Source organism: Sarcophilus harrisii, chromosome 1 (genome assembly GCF_902635505.1).
Source record: "Sarcophilus harrisii chromosome 1, mSarHar1.11, whole genome shotgun sequence".
Classification (NCBI taxonomy): domain Eukaryota; kingdom Metazoa; phylum Chordata; class Mammalia; order Dasyuromorphia; family Dasyuridae; genus Sarcophilus; species Sarcophilus harrisii.
Window position 1 is genome coordinate 596,967,778 of NC_045426.1, and position 25,512 is coordinate 596,993,289.

Below are 25,512 nucleotides of genomic sequence, written 5' to 3' on the forward strand. Positions count from 1 at the left end.
AGTCACCAGTTATACAGCAAGGAAGACTTTAGCATCTTAGAATCTTCCATGCTCTACTTACTCTGGTACTTTTGGAATACAGGAGATGTGTTTAAATAACTAACAAGCATGGTACAATTGCTGGAAATGGACATGGAGCCAAGAATACTTTAACTCAAATCCTGCATCTTTCACTTATTAATTGTGTGGTGCTGAGAAAGTAACTTAACCTCTGTTAGCCTAAGCTCTCTCATCTATACAATGGAATAATAGTATTTATGTCACAGGATAGGATCAAATTATATATATATATATATATATACATACATACATACATACATATATACATATAAATATATTGCTTTGTAAACCTTAATGTTCTCTGTGTCATTATTATTATATTTAATGCACATATTATTAATGTATCATTTTAATAAATAATAATAATAAGCAGAAGAGCAGCAACAGTGAATAGAGAGAGGATTTGTCTAGTTTTTCTGCAAGTCCTTAATTTCATGTCACTGCCTATACCAGTAGTTCAGTCAACTTTAGAAGAGTCTGAGAAAGCTTAACTACATTATCTCCCTTTGATTAGATGACAGACATGATGCTAATTTAAAGTAATTCCAGTTCATGACACAGATAGTACAAAGAAAAAGGAATGGGTTCTTAATTTTATAGTAAATTCCATATATTTGTGTGCCTCGTGATTATTTCTGGCATCCCTTTAGTATGGAATTCCTGCAAAAAATCCTGTAAAAAACCATTTCACAATATATGTTTTATCATTATAACATAAAAAATTCAAATTGTCATTTACTACAAAGAAGGCCAGTATTGGAGTCAGGGAGACCTGGCTTCAAGTCCTACCTTTGATAGATACTAACTATATGTCCTGGGCAAATCACTTGATCTCTAAATTTTGTGTGTATCATGAATGATTCTTGGCAGTAATGGTGAAATGAATTCTTTCAAAACAATGTTTTAAAGTAAACAGTATATATATATATAATATCTCCTTTGGAATACTGGAATATATATATATATATATATATATATATATATATATATATGTGTGTGTGTGTGTGTGTGTGTGTGTGTGTGTATTATATGCAGTATTCCAAAGAAAATTAGTTCTATTAGAATGCAGTTATCAGAAAACAAAACCAAAAATTTTCCACAGACCCCATAAAGTTTTGTTATAGATTGAGGATGACTTGATCTTCATTGAAGGGAGAAGGTAAGGTTATTTCCCTATTCACATATAGTTCCCCTTTGATTAAGTCACAGATCAAGACCAAAAAAATGTTATTTAAACAAAAAAGCCTGCTCATTTATATTTTCTTACCAGAGAATGTAATGTTAAATCCTTCATATGATATTGAAAAATCCGAAATAAAGCGCAATTGAGCTCTGAAATTTCCATAGAGACCAGCATTGATTGTTGAAGGAAGTTCTGAGCCAGTGAGGCGTGCCAAGGGCTGTGTAAAACTGCCATTCTCTGTGATTAGTAAGTAGTCATGATGATCTTCCAAATGAAAAGTGTGAAAGGTGAATTGTACTCCTGTTGGGGGTTGGGAGGAAAAGGGAAGACAATTAGAGTAACAAACTACTTGATTAGGTCAAATAAAATTACATAACTGATTGAAAAGAAGAATGTCATGATAATAGTGATGTCTGTAAATGAAGTTTCACACTTTAAAAGGTCTAAAGTACTAATGTATTCAAAAATAATGTTATTTTATTTCTGATTTCTTTGTTAAAAATAGGATGTTACAACTACTTAAAATTAAATGACAAATTTGTGGTTAAAAAGGAATCAGATGATACATTTTGACAATTTCAAGAAAAAGCTAAAAGAAATTAAGTAACTTTTGATATTAAGAGAACAACTTAAAAATATTTCAAAATGCATTTTATCCTAATTATAAATGTAATTGCATAATTGCATAATTATTATGTATGTAAATGTAAATGCATAATTGCATAAACAGAACTGTTGATTTCAAAGTAGTTTGTTTTTAAATACTGGAATAATTTTGAAATATAAATTTTATAATCTTATTTTTTTTAATTTTATTTCTAATAAATTTCTAATAAATATATAAAACTTACTCCTTTAGTATATTTATCTCCACCGATACAAACCAATTAATCTGTAACAAATAGTCTCACAGAATTGTCTTAAGTCATGAAAGATTAAGTGAATTGCTTCTTATTAATACTAATATATGATATGTTAGAGGTAAGATTTTAACCTAGGACTATTCCCTTAGTAACAATATCATGTCTTGTTATTTATAAGATTAGCATTTCATTTTTTTTTTTGTCTCAATTATAACATTTATGGTTTACTTACCAATCAGGCTTTAAAAGTGCTTTAGATCCTATGATAACTTGTAATAACTATAAAAAATATGCTGCAAATTTTTAATAAAAGTCTGAAAAATAATCCTTATTTTAAAAAAAGTTTTTTTTGTTGTTTTTTTTTAAAAGGTTAAATAAAGCAAAGTATCATTTGAAAGCTGGAAATGATCAATGCAAAGAAAAGATAAGAAAAGGCATACAAAACATAAATTAGAACAGAAGAGATTTAGGTGAGCCAGTAGAAAACAAAGGAAATGCTGAGGCTAAAGGAACTCCTCCATTAGTTATATTACTTTGGGTGCATTTGGTATCTTTCTTAACTGCTGTCAGAGGGATTTAGATATGTACACTTGAAAATATAAATTTTAGCCACAATGTTGTCAGTGATGTTCATCAGATTTTTGTATTAATGAAGTGTGATGAAGAAAGGTAACAATGAATCCTTTCTATGTTCATGAGAAATAGGTCATTCTAAAGCAACGTCTTACAGTATACAAAACACAAGAAAATAAACTCTTATAACCTGAGAAATTAAGGGGATGTAGCTCATTTTATTTATGGTTTCTAAATTCTGAATTCTCCAGATTTTAACAGAAAACTATATAAACTATTTCCATAAATAAATAAATCAATAAGTAAATAAATTAAAACACAAATACATAAACATGAAATGAGCAACTTTGTACTAATGCATTTGCACATTGTTAGGCAAAAATCAGGGTACACATAAATGTAACAGAGATATCCTAACCTTCTGCTAGGAATCTAAAATTCTCATATAACTTTATTCATCCTTTGGCTTTCTGGGCTCATAGAAAGCTGTTGGAGTCTGATGATGTGAGTTGCTTATCTGGTAATGGACACTGAAGCTGAAATGAACTGAGATTGAAAAGAAAAATAGTGACTGAGGCATGCCTGCTCCCTACTCTGAGTGCAAAATTTGTAGTAGCCAGTCAAAGCCATGTTTCCCTTACCCTTCAGGCAAATAGAAATGTAGAAAACCTACATTTACATTTTCATGCTAAGAATTACAGAGACAAAGAGGTATTAAACTATCCTAGATCTTGGTTCAGAAATGTAAACCTTGATGAAACAAATATCCTGAAATTCTGGAGAGGAAACTTGAGTTTCTATATTTCCACACATACAGAAATTTCTTCAGTGGATTTAGGAGCAAAAGAAAAATACTGAAGCTTAAAAAGGAGGAGCAAATTATGAATGTGGTATGTAGGGATTAATTTCTTGTTAAAGAATAACAGAGATTGAATTTGAGAAGAAATTTGAGAGAGGTTGAGGAGAACTGAAAGGAGAATCATAAAATCTAGATTCTACTTCCTGTTCCCAAAAGATTAGGTTGAAAGACAAAGTTTAGGATAAATGAGGATTAAGCCTCCCAATATTTATCAAAATAAATATATTGCAGTGAGAATTCTCATCTTGTCTGACAGGATGAAGCATTAATAATAAAAGAAGAGGATTGATGACATAAACAATTGATGGGGAGATTATAAGTTAGACTGATGGCAGAAGAATTTATTTGAATGGATGCTATTCTTTTATTCTTCCTTTTTTCTTAAAAAAAATCAGTTACTACAGTTATGTAGGAATTAAATTTGATATATATATATATATATATATATATATTTATTTATTTTTTACAAATTTTCTTACAAATCCAAAAAGTGTTAAAATCTTTGGCTTTTGAGAAAATTACAACTTCTCTCCCTATTACTACTGCTGCTAATGATACTAGTAGTATCAGTAATTACTATTATAGCTAATATATATATATATATTTTTTTTTTTTCATTTGATCTTCACAACATGCCTAGGAGTTAGGTGCTATTGTTTGCCATATTTTACAGATGAGGAAAATAAAGCTCAGATATTGGGCTACTGTTGATTGGTGAATGTATTCCAAATGTCCTTTTCCATAGTTCCTTGGTCAAGAATTAAGAAGTCACCTCGTGATCACTCACTTCCTTCTTCTTTCCTTTTCTTCCTTTTTGATGGTAGGTGAAACCAGATGCTTTGGGGAGTTTGGATTTTCTTAACTGTTTACTTTTATCTCTCTACTATAAAGTCTTGATAGTTCCCCACTTTCCCAAAATGATTAATTATCACTAATTCTTAATGTCTTACATGATTACAGGTAATATTAGAAGAAGAATTCTGGGAAGGATTTTCAAAATCTATAAAATCTTGGGCAAGAAATTGAACAAGACAGGGATGAGCAGGTTATGTTTTCTATACTGTTTTCAGTTGAGGAGAGAAAAAGTAATTTGGGGATTGAAATGCTAAGAAGATTATGCTTAAAAACTGTATTTGGATCTCACGAAAATTAATAAATAAGAATTACAGGCCTCTGGCCAGGGACACAATGTACTTAAATTAGGCCGATAGAGAATATAACTATGCTGACTTGGAAATCTAATCAAAAGGACTTGAAAATATAAATGATTAGCTAGTTTGCTAGCTGCCTGTGTAAATATGAAGAGTAGCTACAGCAAATGAAGAATACCAACTTGAAAACCTATGCTTATATGAATGAACAAAATTTAGGCTTCAAACAAGAAGAATTAAAAGTCCTGATACAAAGAGAAAAATATCATAAATCATGTATATCAACAAGGCATGCTAGGACAAAATCCATGACAAGAATATGGCTGTGAATAGGTATGCCTCATTCCAAAGGAGAATAGAGATAAAAAAGAAGAGAGTAGTAAATATAGGTATACTCATTTGAAGAAATCCAAGAATCAGTGGGTAAGAAAAGGTACAGTGAAGAGCATTTGGACAAAGACTGGTAAAGAAACAGAATGGATTTTGGAAACATAAAGAAATTTATCATTGAATATATATACATATGTGTGTGTGTACATATATGTATGTTTGTATTATATACAGAGAAAAGATTAATGCAAAAGGAGGTGACAGAAAGTGAACATAAGAGTATGGCACAAGCCAGTTTAAAAAAAAAACAGTATCAGTAATACTAAAAATTACAAAGTTCTGAGGCTGTCAAGGAAAATGAACTAAATATAATAAAAAGGTTGTTATTTATGATTTTTGTTGTTTATATTGGGATAGAGTGTAGGATCCAATAAGGGACAGGGCTGCTGCAAGGAGAGATATGGTGATGACTGACAGTAGAGAGAATACCAGAAATTATTTCTCAATTATCATCTTGATTTTAAATGTTGATTTCTTTTAAGGATGATGAAGTTTGCACAACAAATAACAAAAAGCAAATGGCTATCAGAAAGCTGAAATCAATCAGATGAGATTTTCTTTCAAGGAAATATAAAAATTAAATAAAATTTACTCTTTAATCTTAAGAAAAGGGGTTCCTTACTCTCATCATCATATATATTTGATTAGTTGCCAAATCTTGTCATTTCTGCTCCCATGTCTCTCATATACTTCTCTCTCATGTAGTTATTAATCTAGGTCAGGTTTTCACTACTTCGTGACTAGTCTGTTCCAATCATCTAACTGGCCTCACTGTCTCACATTTCTCCACACTCCCAGATTCCTCAAAGCTGCTAAAGTCAGCATTCTGAAGGATGGGTTTGACAATGTTGCCTCAATAAACTGGAGTGACTCCTTATTATTCCTAGAATTAAATACAAACTGCTTTTTTGTCATGTAAAGCTCATTGGCATACAAATTCATCCTAGCTTTTTGGGCTTGTTACAAATAACCCCGCTCCAAACACTCTATGGCTCAATCATGATTTTCTTCATGCTATTCTCCATACACATCTTATCTTCCTTTCTTTCCTCTACATGTATCCCATTACTTTTTACCTCTACCTCTCAGAATCTTAGGTCAAGTTTCACCTTCTGCATTAGGTCTTTCCTGGTCTTCCTAGTTCATAGTGCCTCACTGCTCTCCAGCAACCCTAAGTTGTTCTAATATATGTCTTAGTTGTGATTTTTATACCTTTGTATGCATATGTTTTCTCCCCCTACACAACATAAGCTCAATGTGGGTAGAAACTATTTTTTTTTTAAATTTTTTATTGTTTTCTATTTTGTATTTCTATGACCTAGTAAAATGCCTAGAATTATGCGTCAATTAGCTGAATATTTTCTGTATTAATATCATGTTTTTATCATTACCATTTGTCCCCACAAGAATAACCAGAAGTAGATAGTAGTCATCTATTTTTGATAAATTTTGGGACATTTGCTGTTTTAGGCACATGTCCTATGATAACAATAGACATCTTCATTTATTATTAGGTTAAAAAAATACCATAGTACTTCTCAATTAAAATAAACAACCACCACTATTCTTTTCATTTTTCTATATACTCTGCCAAACAAAAAAAAAATTGAATCTCTAGCATAGGCATTTAGAGGAAAGCAACAACAACAATAATAAGCAACAATATCTAGCATTTATATAGTACTTACCGTGTGTAAGGTATTTTGTCAAATGCTTTACACATATCATCCCATTTGATCCTCAAAACAATTTTGGGAGGTACATGCTATTATTATTATCACCTATTTTACAGATAGGAAAACTAAGGCAAACAGAAGTTGAATGATTTATCCAATTTCACAAAACTAGTAATGTCTGAGGCTAGATTTGAATTCAGTTCTTCCTGACTCAAGGCTTAATGCTTTACACACTCTGCTATGTAGCAAACAAAGAAATTCTGTCTTCCGAGAATGTCCTTCCCCTTCAAAAGTGCCATAATTTTGTTTCTTACTTTTATTTGTTCAATAATTCTAATTCTTCCTGTATTATTTCCCTGCCTTTCCAGCTTCCTCATGTAGGTCTGAATTCCCCTTTCCTTCTTCAAAATATTTTAAACATTTCCTTTGCAATTAAGCTTTTCTTCTAAGTTTTAAAGGAAGATTTCCTTTTTTTCCTATTAACCTGGAGAGCATAATGCTCTAAAAAACCATTTACTTAGAATTTAGCAAATATTTTTTATAAAATTTCATCTTCTTATGTAGAAGAGGATGACATACAAGCTAGATGATGACAGTGGAGTTATAAAGATACTAACTAGTAAAATGGCCAGATCCAAATAGTAGTAAAGAATTGTGACATATCATCTTGAAAGGAGCTCTTAAGTAGAGCAATTCAGAGATTTTTGGCCATATATTGTTTAACATATTTATTATTGACTCAGATAAAGAAATAGCTGGCATGCTGATCAAATTTTCAGATAACTAAAATGAGAGGGGATTAGCTAAAATATAGATTGTACATATAATCTTCATATACGATAACCTTTAACCGTAGGTTTTATATTCAAAGAGATTTTGATAGGCTACAGAAATTGATGACTCAAATAATTAGGCACTCAGTAGAGACAAAGGTAAAGTTTTAAATATCAGTTGAGAAATTATATATATATATATATATATATATATATATAAAACACCATGGATAGGTAACAGGTTGTCTTAAAAAGGTCTCTCAATTTAGTGGATTGCAAATTGATTATAATTCAAGAAGGTTGAATTAAATCTAATAAAGTGAAAGTGATCCAGGTTATATTAAGTGAAGCATAGTAGGGAGGTGGAAGTCTTTCTGTCTTCTACCCTATTCAGATCACATCCTGATTAGCCTGTTTTCTGAAATATAACATTTTAGGAAAGATAAGTAATTGGAAAGTAGCAAAAGAAGGGCAACCAAGATATTAAACCATGGTTTGGAAGAATGAAGATATTTAGCCTGGAATAAATAAGACTCAAGAGAACATGTTAGTAGTTGCTTGCTCCAGTTGTCTACTGAATATCTCAAACTAGATGTCCTATAGATATTTCAACCTATCCAAAACTGAACTCATTATCTTCCCCTTAAAATCTTTCCCCTTGCTAAAATCTCCAATTATTGTTCAGGGCAAAGCTTCTTAAACTATGGGTCATGACCCTATATGGGGTCATGTAACTGAATGTGAGGAGGTCATGAAAAATTTAGCAATATAAAAGTTATTAAATATTCTACCAAGAGTTATTTCTTTATGTAAAATAAACAAGCCCATCCATCTCATTAGTATACGAATTTGCTTTTCTTTTTTAAAAAAAATACAATTATTTACATACACATTATTACATACACACAGAATTATTTTAGAATAAATTTATTTATAATTTATTATGATCAATGTTTGAGTTCTATACCTATTTTATATATTTATATACCAAAGGTCCCATAATAATTTTAACAAGTAATACAATTATTTACATAAAATTTCTCTGTTAAAAAGGAAAAGTTTAAGAAGCTTAAGTGTAGGGTTTTATCTTATCTAGTACACTATCATCTACCTAGACACTTAGCCTTACAATCTGTGTCTTCTTTAACTTCTCACTCCCAATTTGAATTTGTTGACAATGTCTGTCGATTTTATCTTCATATCTCCTTCACATGTTTCTTTACCGTCTCATATAATATTCTCTCTAAAATGTAATGATCTCTGTTGAGGTTTTCTTGGGGCATCTGGAAGCAACCTTCATTTCAGTTCAGTAATCACCACAGGAGTAGCCAGGAGTTAAAATTCTTGATTGTCTCCTTCAAAGTCTTATCTCCTTCACTTGGGGCTCAGCTAGTTTTCTAGTCCTTCTGGATCTTGGTTTCAGTGGAGAAGCAAAGGAGGAGAGCCTACCACCACTTCTCTGTCTTCCCTGATTCTGCTTCTGGCTAATTTTGTCCGAGCTTATATGATCTCTTATCAAAAGTGTAAATCTTGTAGAACTATAGTAAGTACTAAGTACTTGTACTGAACTAGAGAACTGTTAAGCATCATGCTAAATTAGATAACTATTGTCTATCAATTCCACTAATTTAGCACCTTGTAAGAATCCTTTGTTTCAAGTTCAGAGTTCTGGCCTATAACAATCTCTCACTCTACAATCATCAGGGATATATGTTCCAGTAACCCCACCTTTGTTTTATTTAAATACTTTGCTGATTGATCTTAAGACAAATCTCTTTCCACTTCAATCTAACCTCTATAGGTTTGATGACATCACCCTTTTACTTGTGCCTGATATGTAGTGGGAATATAACAAATGCTTATTGATTGACTGACTTCTCAATAAGCTCCAGTGACTCCCTATAGCCTCAAAAATACAAATACTTTGGTTTTCAAAGCCATTTATAATCTGCACACAACTCTACTTTTCCATTCTTCTTATATTTTATACCAACCATCCTTTTTCTCCAGGAATCCAGCTATCCAGTAATGCTGGCCTCAGTGTTGACAATATATTCCCATCTCTAAATTCCAGGTGATTTCACTGCTTGTCCTTCATGCCTAGAATATCTTTCCTCTTCAGCTTCTCCTCCTGACTTTCCTAACATGAAATTCCAGTTAAAATCCCATCTTCTCCATGAAGTCTTACCCAATCTCTTTTAATTTTAGTACCTTTTGACTGTTGATTATTTCCAATTAATCCTACATATAACCACAATAATTCATTGTTTACATGTTTCTCTTTTGTTAGATTGTGACCTGAGAGCTGAAACTTTTTTAAATTTTTCTTTGAATCTCCAGTACTTAGCACAGATTTTGACATATAAAATGTACTGAAAACATGTCTTTTTGACTGACCAAAATCATAGGGCAATTATATGGTTGGTCCTTTCCAGAAGCAATGACATTGTTAGTGGGATTACCAGCTCACTAGGGACAAAAATTTATAAATGTGGTATAAATGCAAACACCCCATAGTCTAGTGAGATTTGCTATAAAATGCTTCTTTCTCTATATACTTCATTAAAATAAGTGAGATTTTTACTTATTTGTTAGTTTCTCCATAGCCCAACCCCATAACTATTATAGCTAACTTTCCTTCAGAATTCTGCTTATTTAATGAGTACCTTCTCAGCACTCTTATAGCTTCATCTACCCTCAGTTCTCATGTCATACCAAAGTCCTCTTTTAATGGGCCTTTTCTTCCTCTTCCTAATGGCATTCTTTTTTTTGTGGTATCTTTTTCATCCACTGAATCCTTCTGTTTCAGTTCAATTCTGTTTTTCTTGTTCTTTTTCAATTTATTGAAGCCTCTAAATTTCCTCTATTCAAATTATAATTCTGGATTTCACATAATTTTAAAGGTGGTCCAAATAACCCACTTCATAACTTTTGCTAATTTCTTACCATTAAAGAAAAGTCACTAAACATTCCTAGTCTTGAGGTCTTTTCTTTTCTTTTCTTTTTTTTTTACATCTTTATGAAGATGAAAGAATAGATGAAATGAATTTTAGGTTCCTTTTAAACCCATTGTTCAAAAAATTTCCATCATAAAACTGAAAATTAATTCACATGTAAAAAAACATTTATTAAATGCTATATATAAAACATTATGTTTGATGATAATGATACTAAAAAAGGAAAGATAATTCCTGCTGTTAGGGACATTTCCTCGTAGAACAAGAGCAAGGGAGAAGTTTGAAAAGAAACAAATATCACTATAACACGAGGTAAATTCACGAAAGAAATACATTAGTAGCAGCAATAATAGAAGGTAGAGGTAATATCTAATTTGAGCCTTGAAGATACCAAGATTCTAGGATAAGAAAAATTACATTCTAGTCTTAGGAAAAGATTTCTCTAAATTCACAAAGGCAGAAGATGAATCGTCAAGTTCAGGGAACAGCTAAAAATCCAATTTAGCTGGAACACAGATTTTGTGAAATGTAGTGTGAATGAAACCTGGAATTATTATAGACACCATCAAGGAAGAGAGTATAGTAAGGTCATTGAAGATGGTCAAGGAGAAATCTTGGGAAGCATGATCATATGGGAGAACTAAAGATTAAAAAAAAAAAAAGTACAGAGAATAGCATTCATAGGAGAAGGAAATAATAACTTAATCTTAATCTAAATAACTTAATCTACTATGTAATAAGAGTTTAATGCAATGCCATAGGAACCAAGGAAGATCAAATAGATTTGGTAAGTACACCACAAGTAGTATTTAAACACTTAATCAATTGTTGCTGGCAGACTGAGGATGGCAGTTGTGTTGAGGAGTGATTAAGTGGAGATATAGTGTGAGATACAAGAGTAGTCTATTCTTTAAAATTTTGGTGAAAAGAGGCTGTTAAGGTAAAGGGATAGTAGGGCCAAATAATATCAGTGAAAGGCAGAGCTTAGACATGGAATTATGAGACTTTATGACAAAGATTGATAATAACATTGGAACACTATCGATTGAATATCATTGAATCATACAGTTAGGTCCTCAGACATCATACTCTAATTTGTAACTTCCTAACTTGATGTACAGATTTCAGAGTTGAGAGGGTCATGAATCTGGAAATAAATTAAATCTTTATTTTAATTGTTGTTTGTCCATTTTCAAAGAGGAATAACATCACAGGTAAAGACTTTTTGTTTGAATTGAATTAAAATGAAGCAGAATCACGCAGTTATTAACCTCACTCTCTTTTCCTGAATTACTGAAGTCCAATGGCAGGACAAAAGTGAAGATGGTCCAGATGTCAAGATGGTAACAGTCCAGAAAGTAAGACATGACCTGGGCATTTTACATGCCTGACTAAGCGCTAAGCACTCCTTAGCACTTGCTTCAGTTGCTTCCATAGCTGCTGGAACAAACTGTCCTCATTTGCCCATTCAGGTAAGAAAATTCTTCACATGCTTAAGGTACACATACCTCTAATTTACTGACAGTTTTAAAGCCTGTCAGTTACTCTCAACCTGTCCCATCTGTTTACTGGGATGTGGCTGCTGCATGTGGCTACTGTATATGCTACAGTTTCTTGGAGTCACAAGTGACAGTTCAGTGAAAGTAGACATTGAAGATGGATTGACAGCCCTGAAAAGAGCTCAGCAAGCCCTCATACCAGAGATGCTAGTCGTTCCTGAATACCCCACATACCCTTTAGCTGGAACCTCTAAATGAAATTTAGTATTTCCTTCAGTTATGAAGAAAAGAAGATGACAAATTGTTCTGAATTCCATAGGTGTTGTCAGACAAGCAAAGGGGCATATAATATAAAAAGGTTAAGAAACTCTGGTCTCCCCTTACTAGAGTATAATTAAGGCATGAGAGAGCCATGCTCTAGAAGAATGTAAAAGCTTTTACAAAAGAGAGGAAGATGGGTAAAAGATGTAAAGTGAATAAATCTTACTTTTATCAGAATTGGCTCAAAGAGAAATTACTAGACATGATCAATATAGATATAGAAATCTCATATTGTGGCAAAGTAAGAGGGAAAGAGGATATATAAAAGATGGAGGATGAGAGAAAAGAGGACATAATGAGAGAGGTTGGTCAGTAACAAAACATTCCTGAGGAGGTCAGGGTGAGAGAGAGAATAGAATAAACAGGGAAATACAGTTAGCAATAGTAATTGGGAAAAGATGTTTAAAACAAGTTTCTCTGATGAAGGCCTCATTTCTCAAATGTATACAGAAATGAGTTCAGAAATAGATAGCCATTCCTCAATTGATAAATAATCAAAAGATATGATCTATGCCAAAAGACTATAAAATTATGCATATACTGTAACCTAATGTTTCCATTATTAGCCATGAATCCCCAAAAAAAAGTTTTATAAAAAAAAAAGGTAAAGGACTTCGGGAAGTCAACTAAGATAGCAAATTAAAACCAGGAAGCTGCTTGAGCTCTTGCACCTTCCCCTCAAAAACTACATGAAACCAAGCCTCTGAAAAGAGTCTGATAACATGTAGCTACTGTTACGCTCAATACAGAATAGAAAAAACTTAAAGAAAGGTCAGTTTCACTGGGGAGAAAAAAGTGTTCAGCCTAGGTCAGATAGACTCTGGGAAAGCAGGTGAGAGGGTTTAATCACAGCAAATCATCAACTAAGACCCTCAGTCTTGGTTCAGTAGAGGAACAAATCAGAAGGCAAACTCTAGGAAACGAGACTGTTTTCTAAAAAGAGCAGTCAAAGCTATCCCCTGCAAACACAAGGGGTTCCTGTGCTCAAAGTCAAGGCTCAGAGATGCACAGGAAACTTGGCACGGTGTCCCATTTACCACAAGAGCAAAGAATAACTATAAAAGTCAAAAGGAAATATCAAAATAAAAGGAAAGAAATGAGCAAGAAACAAAAAGAACCTTGATCATAGAAAGCTACTATGGTGACAGGGAAAACCAAAACCCCAACTCAGACAAGGACAAAATATCCACAGAAGAAATGTCAGAGAGTGATACAAATTGGTCAAAAGCCCAAAGAGCCTTCTCGGAAGTGCTCATAAAAAACTTTAAAAGGCAAAAGAAGTAAAAGAAAAAAATGCATAAAGAAATGAGAGGTATGCACGAGAGACTCAAAAGTTTGGAAAAGGAAGGAAAATAATTGATTCAAGAAATTTTTTAAAATACAATTGGTCAAATGCAAAAAAAAAAAAAAATCACTGAAGAAAACAATACCTTCAAAAATAGAATTAACCAAATGGAAAAAGAGATCCAATAGCTAATTGAAGAAAATCAGACACTAAAAACAAGAATGGGGCAAGTAGAAGTTAATGACTTTGTGATACAGCAAGAATTAAACAAACTAAAAAAAAAATGAAAAAATGGAAGAAAATATGAAACAGGTGACCTGAAAAATGCATCCAGAAGAGACAACTGAAAACTATTGGCCTTTCTGGAGGCCAAGACCAAAAAAGAAGAGCCTGTATAGCATTCTTCAAGAGATTATAAAAGAAAATTTCCCCAATATTCTAGAAACAAAGTAGGGGAAAGACATTAAAATAATCCATCTATTACCTTTAGAAAAAAAATCCACAAGGAAAACACCAAGGATCATTGTTGCAAAACTCCAGAACTACAATCTCAAGGAAAAAAATACTGCAAGCTGCCAGACAAAATTCAAATATCAAGGAGCAACAGTTAGGACTGTGTAGGATCTGGCAGCTGCTACAATAAAAGATCAGAGGGCCTGGAATACAATATTTCAAATGAAATAAGTGACTTTCAATCATTTCTATTGAACAAACCAGAACTAAAAAGAAAATTTAATCAACAAACACAAGATTCAAAAGAAGCATAGAAAGGTAAACATGAGAAAATATGTTATTTAAAGGTTAAACTGATAACATCCCTAGATGGGAGATTGAAATCTGTAACTCTTAAGAACTGCATCTGTCACTGGGGCAGACAGAGGAGACATCACATGGATGGAGAGTGTGATTGTGAATAGAATCTGATGTGATGACACCAAACTAAAAAACATTAACAGGTTGAAAAAGATCTGTACTGGGAAAATGAAGAACAGAAATATAATGGGACAATTAGATCACATGAAGGGGTCCCAAAGACCTATTTCAATGAGTTAAAAAAATGAGGGGGTTGAACATTGTCTGAAGCTTGAACTCATCATTTTAGACTTTAAGAAAGCCTAACTTGTTCATTGAGTTGGATATAGAAATTTATCTAACCTGATAAAGAAGTAGAAGGAAAAAGAGTAAAGAAAAGGGATAGGCAAAATAGAAGAGAGGGAAGAACTATCAGGGAAAAAGGTAAAAGAAAGGCAGAAGAGGTGATAGAATTCATGGTAGTGGTTGGAGTGTTAATCCACTCCACTTAGTTAAAAACACCACTAAGAGGAGGTTGAAGGGTGACAGGAGATAAAGTAGTAGGTAGTACTAAGGACAGGGTGGAAAGAGAAAACAAATATATATACAGTGAAGAAAATAGGATGAAGGGAAATATAGAGCTGCTAATTAATACTCTGAATGTGAATGGGATGAACTCTCCTATAAAATAGAAGCTAAAAGCACAGTCAATTAAAAAACAGAATCTTATAATATGTTGTTTACAAGAAACATATTTGACACAAAGACACATACAGAATAAAGGTTAAAAAAGTTGAAACAGAATTTATTATGTTTCAGCTGAAGTAAAAGAGCAGGGGTAGTAAAGCTGATCTCAGACAAAGCAAAAGTGAAAAAAAAAATCTAATGAAAAGATAAGGTTTTGGAGAAGGGAGGAATTTATGACCAAAGAAAAACTAGAGAATATTATGAAAGGCAAAATGGACAACTTTGATTACATTAAATTAAAATGGTTTTGCACAAACAAAACAACAGAAGCATGATTAAAAAGGAAGTACAAAGCTGGGAAAAATATCTTTAATACCAGCATTTCTAATAAAGGTTTCATTTCTAAAATATATTAAGAATTATGTCAAATTTATAAGAATACAAATAATTCCCCAATTAATAAATGTTCAAAGGATATGAACAGATAAATTTTCAGATGATGAAATTAAAGCCATTTATAGTTATATGAAAAAAAATACTCTGAATCACTATTGATTAGAGAAATGCAAATTAAACAATTTTGGGGTGCTATCTCGCACATCTCAGATTGGCTAAGGTTCCAGGAAAAGATAATGATAAATATTGGAGAGAATGTGGGAAAACTGGCACACAAATGCATTGTTGGTAGAGTTGTGGAATAATGCAACCATTATGGAGAGCAATCTCCATATTATGCCCAAATTATGCCCAAAGGGTTAAAATGTGTATTCCCTTTATTCCAGGAGTGCAATTACTGGTTCTGTGTCCCAAGGAAACCATAAAGTAGGGAAAAAGACCCACATGTGCAAAAATGTTTGTAACAGCTATTTTTTTGATAGCAAAGAATTAGAAAATGAGTAGATGCCCATCAATTAGGGAATGGTGGAACAAGTTGTGGTATATGTAGATAATGGAATATTATTGTTGTATTAAAAATAATGAGCAAGCTGATTTTAGAAAGACCCGGAAAGATTTTGATGTTGAACAAAACAAATAGAACCAGGAATACATGTTATACAATAACAAGAAAAATGTTTAATTATGTAAGGTGTGGTTCTTCTCAGTCTTTCAGTGATCCAAAACAATCCCAATGGACTTTAGATAAACGATGCCCATCCAGAAAAAGAACAATGGAGAGTGAATGTAAATCAATACATGCTATGTTTATGTCTTTTTTTTTTTTTAATCTCTCCCATTGTTTTTCCTTTTTGCTCTGATTCTTTTCTCCCAACATGATTCACAAAGCAATGTGTATTAAAAATAAATAAATTTAGGGAAAAATAAATAAAAATCCAACTGGCAAAAAATCCAGTTCTCTTCTCAGGGTAAATAATTGGAAATTGAGGGGATATACATCAATTGAAGAATAACTGAATAAATGTGCCAAATGATTATCATGGCATACAATTATTGTGTAAGAAATGATGAGCTCTCAGAAAAATGTGAAAAGTCCTCCATGAATTCTAGCAAAGTGAAATGTACTGTGTACAAAGTAATAGCAATATTGTGAGATGATGAGCTATGAATGATTTTGCTTTTTTCAGCAATACAATGATACATGACTACACTGAACAATTTATGATTATAAATGCTAACCACAGCAAGAGAAAGAACTAATTGTTTCTAAATACAGATTAAAGCATACTTTTTCTTTACTTTATTTTTCTTGAAGTTTTTTTGGGGGGAGATCTATGTTTTCTTTCACAACATGACTTTTATGGAAATGTTTTGTATAACTTCTCTTGTGCTTTCTTTAAGGAAGGATTTGGTGGAGAAGGAGGGAGAGAATCTGGAATTCAAAATTATAGAAGACTAATGTAGAAATTGTTTTGCATGTAACTGGGAAAATAAAAATATTAAATATAAAAAGTGCATTTGCAGAATTTGAATAGTGAATGAATTCCCACATTCAGTAGGAAATTTGCCAAGATTAGTAAGTCTCTTTCTGGAAGAATATTGTATTGTTCTTTAACTTATTTTACTTTTGAATAGTTGTCTTCCAACTAAAACTTCCTTGCATTTTTACAAAAGATATCTAAGGCTTTATTTCTTCCTTGTGTAAATACAGATTTAATTAATACTTATAACCTGTGAAAATATAAAACCTTAAGTGTTAATTAAACCCCTATTTACACAGCAAGTAGAGTGTAGCCCTACATGTTCTTGTATAAGAGAGTTTATTTTAAACTCCATTACTCCATTGTTCCTTGAAATAATAGCTAGTCTTTGATATTCTTCCAGACAAAAATCTTACATCTAGGAGAGTCATGATTAAAAAAAAACAAAAAAAAACAAAACCAACCCTTTGCTAACTGCTCTATTTCATTCTATTGAGTATCAGAAATAATCATGTTTTAAAGAGTATTTTTCCTTGAAATAATATATAATCAGTACATGTTATAACTATAATTGCTTATGTTATCTTCTTCTAATAAAATAATACAAATATATATCTCATAGTTATCATGTGTTAAAATAATTGAGTTGAAGTTTCTAATGATCTTCATACAAAATTATGAAATAGTGGCTGGATTCTAAAAATTTTAAATCTTTAGTAATGCTTTCATCATTAGTATTGACTGAATATTGAGATTTTTTTAAAATGAAGGTACCTTTTTAAGATAATAGTGAAATAATAGAATTTACATTTCTGTACCTTATATAGAATATGAAATAATCTATTATTAGAAGAGGATATAGTGCATCCATCAAGATAAAGATTAATATATTTGTGTAATGACCACACTAGCACCCAGGATAGCCCAGAATCAGACGGAGTCAGGATAAGCAAAAGTCCTCAATCTTTATTCTTGGTCCCCAGATGCAGGATTGAACAGGATGGAAGCAGATTCTCCGCAACCACCTTCTCCCTCCTCATGTACTGCCAAGAGTATCTCTGGCCAGTCTTATTCCATCCCCTAGTCCCTCCCACCATGCTCTATAGACCAATCATTGAGCCAGTAGGATAGTGAAAAGGACAATTTTTCAAGCCTATGCCCATAGAGTATTGTCCAATTAGTAGTTAGCCTCAGGCACTCAGCAGTCCCGACCACAGTGCATCAACCCAGTAGTTTCAGCCCTCTACATATTTGGTTTTGCCTGGTAACTTTTAAATTTAAATATGAGAGTTTTAAAGTAAAAATGGAATGACAAGGAGAAAACTATCCACATATATGCAAAGCCAGGTAATTTAAAGACTAGTATAGAAATGTAAATATTAATCAAGATGCTCTATAATTCATAGTAGATAGATACTATACAGAAAGGCAGAAATAATTTTATTGGCTCAGATGTTCATACAGAAACACAAAAATGTGAATTATTAATCTTAATGGAAGGAAGTTGATCTGAGTTCAAATTCCAAATAGGTTTTGATGCATGACAATGAGAAAGTAAATATTAATCAAATGAAACAGAATAGATAAAATTGTTCATTGAATAGTGATATGTATAATGATATTTTTCTTTCAGATAACTGATAAAGGAGAAGGGAAAAGAAGTAGAAAATATTTCCTCAAAGGAAAAGATTAGAACACAGATCACTAGCTAGAAGGAAGAAATGGATTACTGCCAGAAGCAGATGATAGCATAAATAATAAGACATGATAGAGAATTCACTTTAACTATCCTGACATCTGCTATAGCTCTCTCTTTGTTAATAGCAGAATGTATGATAAATTCTCAACTTTCATGCTAATGATTTAATTTTTCAAAAGGCAAAGGAATGGCAAGGAAAACCACTATTTTTTAATGTGATTCTGACAAATCAACAATGAGTCTTTTAGGAATTACAAATAATAGGAATCTCGGGAGGAAAATGATCATGTAAGTTTAGAATTTATTAAAGGTAAGAATGGTACAACAAGGTATCGTTCAATTTACAACCTATATTTGAGCAGAAGAGATTATAAAGTGTTGAGACACCTGATAAAAAATACTTTAAACTAAAAATAGCAGGATGGAAGAAAAATGACCACATGATCCACTGAAGTTAGCCAGCTAACATCCCTCCTCCCCCCCTCACATACACTAACTAACACACACATCACAGCACTTAATACTAGGAGTCTTTGTAGGTCTCAGGGCAATATCAGTGCAGATAAACATTCAAGGCCTGCAGCCACTTCAAAAGAAGCCTGAGATGGTCCCTTTCCATCCTAGGAAAAGAGCTCAAATGTAGAGAAAGGAAAAAGCCTTCCTCCCTCCTCCCACTACCCACTACCTTCCACCCCCAGCACACAAAAGATGAGCAAAAAATATCTACAATAAAAGAATCTTTCTATAGAAAGTTATTATGAGACAGGAAAGAACAGGACACAAACTCAGAAGGGGACCACAATGTTAAAGCATCTACATACAAAACCCCAAAGAAAAATGGGAAGTGATCTCAAGCTCAGAAAGAATTCAGGAAAGAAATCAAAAAGGATTTTAAAAGTATATGAGAGGTAGAAGGAAAATTGGAAGAAAAGAAATGAGAGTGATGCAAGAGAATTATGAAAAAAAAGTCAACAGTTTGCAAACAAATTCCATCAATTCTTTATCTGAATATGGAAATATCTTCCTTTGTGAGTCCTTAAAACTTATGAGAAAAGATGATTTATTCATAGTGGAGCAATACACTGTACAATATTTTCCTAGTTCTGATCATTTCATTTTGCATCAGTTCCTACATGTCCTTTCAGGATTTTTCTGAAATATGCCTATTTATCTTTTCTTATTCTATAGTTATTCCACTATATTCATATACTACAACTTGTTCAAACATTCCTCAATTAGTAGGCATCTCCTTTACTTTCAATATTTTTCCATCATAAAAAGGGATGCTACAAGTATTTTTGTGCAGATAGATTCTTAACCCTTTTTTTTTAATATAATATTAATGGGAAACAGACCAAGTAGTGGTAGAACTGGATCAAAAGGTATGCACAAATTGGTTGCTCATAGGTCTTAATTCCAATGGCTCTTTATTTGTTAGATCAGTTCACAAGTCCACTCATAGCACATTAATATGCCAATTTTCACACATCCCCCCATATTTATCATTTTCTTTTTTTGTCATTTTAGCCAATTTGATAGGTATGAAGTACTGTAGTTTTAATTTGCATTTCTCTAATCAAAGTTAATTTAGAGAATTTTTTCACATGTATATGGATAGCTTTGATTTTTTCATCTGAAAACTAATTATTTATATTTTTCACCATTTATCAAGTGGGGAATGATTTGAATTTTTTATAAATTTGACTCACTTCTCTATATATTTGAGAAACGAGTCCTTTTCATTGATGTTTGCTGTTGTTAATATTATTTTCCACCTTTCTCCTTTCCTTTTAATCTTGGTTGATTGGTTTTGTTTGTGCAAATGCTTTATTTAATTTAATATAATGCATGTCTCCATCTCTTCTTTGGTCATAAAGTCTTCCCTTCCCCACAGATATGACAGGCAAATTATTCCTTGCTCTTCTAATTTGCTTATGGTGTCACTCTTTATATCTAAATCATATAACTATTTTTATGTAATCTTGGTAAAACAGATAAATTTTCAACCAAATTTCATGAGACAAGATTTAATAGTAATAAAATAAAGTCTTAAATTTCATTTAAAAATCATCCTCCCAAATTCAAGATAGTTCAGACATGGTTGGATAATAGTTCCACTGAAAAAGTTTTAGGAGTGTTATTGGGCACAAAACCAATATGATCAGTAGGATAAAGTGCCAACTAAAATGTTAATGAAATGTTTGGCTTCAATAAGCTTCCAGGAATAGGGAAGTCATAAATGCATTCACTTCACTTCTGGAATATTTCATTCATTTGAGGGTATCACAGTTTGAGAAGAACATTAATAAGCTGAATTGTCTGGAGGAGAGCAATCAGTAAGTTTTGGGCTTTAAGTCCACATAATATGGCTTTTAGTTAAAGGGGATAAAAGGATATTTAGAAGACAGGTGGGGCATTATAGTTGTTTTTAAGTATATGAAGTTTATCTTGTGGAAGAGGGATTAGATTTATTCTAATGGCTATTTAAGGTAGAACAAAAATGAATAAGTGGAGGCTTCAAAAAGTAAAAATTATGCTTAATTTAATAAAAAAATAATTTTCCAATAATCCCAGTTTATGGAAAATTGAGTGGATTGCCTTGGAGGTTGGAGGGCTGGCCCTCTATTGGAGATCTTCAGAGACTAGATATTATCTGTCAAATATTTTAAAATGGTACTTATTTTAAAATTAGACAGTGATTCTAAGCATCCTTCCAACCAAATAATATCACAGCTCTGTCATTATCTAAGACTTTTATTGCACTACATGTTCAACAGTATAGTATGGCAGCCCACTAAAATGAACAGTATGAAAGGAAGCTAAGTGACACAGCAGATAGAGTTAACTCAATAGTCAGACACTTACTAGCTATGTGGCCTTGGGCAAACTACTTAATATCTAATTCAGTTTTATCTTTTCTAAAAGGCATGTGATAAAAGCATCTACCACCCAGGCTTGCTATGAGGACCAAATGATAAGATATTTATAAACCATTTTAAAATATTAAAGCATAGTATTAATGCTAGTCATTGTTGCTCTTGATACTGATTATAGTGTTGTTATTGTTCTTCAATTGTATTAAAGGAGACTGTGACCATAATATAGTCTCACTTTTCTCAACTTTTGTTAGATCATGGCTGGAATATTTTATTCAGTTATAAGTGCCACATTTGAGAAAAGACATTAATAAACTGAAAAAAAAATCAAATAAGACTGGTTAAATAAACTGATGGGGGTGGATAAACTGAAAAAGGGGAAGACTTAGGGATTCTTGACAGTTGTCTGCAAGTGCCTGCAGATGACATATAGATGAGTATTTGACTTGTCCTATTGGCTTTCTAAGGTACAGCTAGGCCTGGTGGGATAAAGGGTGGCCTAGTTCAAGGAAAGTGTTTTATGTGTAGTCAGAGGACCTGGGTTTGAATCCATGTTCTGTAAGTTACTTCCTGTGTTTCTTTGGGCAGATCACTTAATTTATCTGAGCTGTTTCTTCACCTGCAAAATAAGAGGGTTAGACTAGATGCCCTCTAATGTTAATCACCATGCCAAATCTATGAACTTATTGTTTATGAATCAAAATCCTCATATCTAGATAACCTGAAAGGTCCATTTTAACTCAAATTCTGTGATTCTGCTTCTAAGCAAAGTAGAAAACCACACATTCTATTATAACCAAGAGAAACACCTTCCCTTTGTTATAACTTTCTTTTTCAATTCTCTGATAGCAAAATTAGCAAGTACTTTATGCAAAGGTTACACATATAAATTAAATGTGGTACCTATTATTACAAGTTAAATAAAAACTACTGTTCCTTTACAAAGAAATACTTTCTAGGGAATGAACATTCATAGTTCTCTTATATTTGAGAAACTATTTTTTTTTCCTTCTTGAAGTTGACTTACTGTTTTTACTACTGATACTTTATTATAAACATGTAATTTTATATGGAATATGTAATTACATTTTTTTCATGGTGAGGAATTTTCTCTCTATACATTTATAACACTTCCCCCCCTGAGTTTAAAACTAATCATGAAGCTATTATCAAAAAAAAAAAAAAAAAAAATCACTGTCTTAATGCTGAATTTGTCACTTTGAATGGAGAGACTGAAGTTTTGGTTATTTTCATTTTGTATAGACATAACAGAAATGAAATTATTTTATTTATTCTGTAAGTATTTATTTGGATCTTATAAAGACCAGCAATGAGAAAAGGTTAGTAGGAATGGATAATTTAGTGGAGGTTGAGGAAAAAGATACAAAATAAAAAGAAATTTCTTCTTATACTTTAGGAGCTGACAATTTAATAGGAAAAATTAAAAGCATAAAATGTTGAATAGCTGAAGATATTGTTAAAAATAAATAATGAAGGAAAATTATCAGATAAGACCAATCTTTTGAGACAGAAAGACGGGTCCAAGTTCAGCTTTGACAGGTATTGGCTGTGTAAACACAGGCAGTCCTGAACTGTTCAGTGCACAATGTAACTGTTTAAAATTATAAGTTATAGAAAAAAGCATTAATTTATGTTGGTGGAGGAAGGTTCTACAAAAAGAATTGTCCATAAGTATGCAATTACAAGTAACAACTTCTCATTTCCCCATAACATATTAACATGGGTTCAAAAATATTATGTACATATGGTGTGGATGTATGTATTGTGTATGCGCATTATCCCCTAAAATCTCACTCTGGTGCCTTGTGTTGTATAAAATTATTTTCAAGACTAAAAAGCTCTAAAAATGAAAGGAATACATGATAAAATGAACAAGCAGAATAGATTGAGGTTATTCACAAAAAAACAAATTTGAGGTTTTTGATGAGTGACCCATGTTTACAATTCTGGAATATGAATATAGTGATTCTATTCACAACTTTTAATGACAGTGTTATATAAACAGATGATTATGATCAATTGATTTTCCATTGAAAAAGTTCTCTGGGGCCTTTTAATAAAATTTTTCTTTACATTAATTTTCTGAAAGAGAAGTCAAGTTCTACTTAAATTCAATAAACTATTTACTTAATCCTTCCAAGACTTTATTGAGTATTTCCAAGTGAATGGGAACTATTCTCAAGAGCTGTATGTTCAAGAGATTTTACTTCAAAGAGGGGAAATCACATCTGATTTCCTCTTAATCTGACTTTGGAAGGAAAGAATATAAAAAGCTCTTCTTTGAAGAGAAATGAAGGTAGAATTGAGTATAATTAGGGCTTCTTATGATGGGGCTTCATGCAGAATTTGAGGGTGGAGTTCAATAAATCAAAATGTATTCATTTTTAAGTGTTTGATGCATGTTCTTTTAGGGGAACTATTCAGATCAGGAAGCCAGAGTCTTAAGCCAGGTTATGACAGTTTACTTTCTCCAACTAAATCTCAGTGATTTTCAGGAAGGGAAAGAAACTTAGTGGGAGGGAAGAAGAGATCATGAAATCAAAACCCAACAAAGTATCAAAAAGATAGTAAACCTCAATGAAGTCAATATTCTGATTCAAAGCAAGTAAATCTCTGATTGAGACTCCTGACTATTAAAGCTGATTCGGTGCCATAAATTTAATTATATATATACAAAATATTTAGTGAAAACTTTTTTCTATTATAGGGAATGATATTATACTTGATATAATGAAACAAAAGCTGATACCATAAAAAAATTACACAACCAAATCATCATTGCATGAAATTATTACCTTTTCCATGGGTTACATCTACAGTCCAGGTACAATTCAAGGAATTTGGATAGAATTCAGGGTATCCAGGGGATAAGATTGTTCCACTAGGCCCTCGGACATCACCTCCACATAATGCTGAGAGTAAAACAAACATAGGCATATGATCAATCTTCTTATAGTTAGAGATGATGTAAAGGCTGAGAAAATATCTTATCTCTATTAAAATAAAATGAGCCAGACTCTTATAGTTAAGATACTTTTTTTATTAATATTTGGGATATGCACAAGTTCTCACCATCTAGTAAAGGCATTTAGTCTACTCTTGCAGTAATTCATGAAATGGTAAACTATTGCCCAACAGGCTTAAATAAAAACTTGAAAGAGTAAGATTAACATTTTATATGAGAATTTTAAGGATTTGCTTAGTTCATAGGTTTTTAATTATAAGCTACATTTGCATAAATTCCTGGAAATTAAACATGACTATTAATTATGGAGTAGCCCTTGTTATTAAATATTAAGTAAATTAATTGTTAAGTATGCCAAATTATTCATTATAGAATGCTAAAGGAATATGTCATTCTTTGTGAATTTTCATTTAGAACACTAAATCATTTCAATATCTATTATTATATTTCTTTTAAATAGTTATCACTACAAAATGTTGTTCTTCAATACCAAAGCAGACAATACAAAAAAAAAATCTACAATCCTATGTTCAGGTATGTGTGTGTTACTTTTATGTTACCATCATCTTTGGCTGTTTAATCTTTGAAATTTAAGTTTCAAATATATATTTTTAAAATAGGAAAAGGGAGATTTCAGTAGGTAGGAGAATAAGATATATTTGCTATTTTTGTGTTTGGTACAAATGAGTGAATTAAGCAGATTGATCATGTCACAACTAAATGATAAAACTTAAGAATTTCTATCATGTGGCTGTTTTGTCTCAGAGCTGGGGTTCTTGACTTTCATTGTATTACTGACCCATCTATTGATGTAAGGAGGCTTATTTGTATCTCTGAATATTTGCAAATGTATAAAACAAAATACATAGGAACTAATTACACTGAAATATAATTACCAGAATAAATAAAATTCACATACTCCTGGTAAAGAACCTTAGACTTAGCAATGCGTTATAACAGGATAAATATCTCTGACTTGGTTTTTCAAAGGAGGGAACAAAATAG

General features: G+C 31.9%; 1 protein-coding gene across 2 annotated transcripts in view; it reads right to left on the bottom strand.

The window, feature by feature from the left end:
- Positions 1-25,512, bottom strand: part of CSMD3 (CUB and Sushi multiple domains 3) — a 1,575,929-nt gene that overhangs the window by 512,206 nt on the left and 1,038,211 nt on the right. For both annotated transcript variants that reach the window (XM_031954893.1, XM_031954946.1), the window contains 2 exons: positions 24,338-24,454; positions 1,328-1,543 (listed from right to left, as the gene is read on the bottom strand). In XM_031954893.1, the coding sequence (XP_031810753.1) occupies positions 1,328-1,543; positions 24,338-24,454 (333 nt within the window). The remainder of the gene's footprint in view (positions 1-1,327; positions 1,544-24,337; positions 24,455-25,512) is intronic.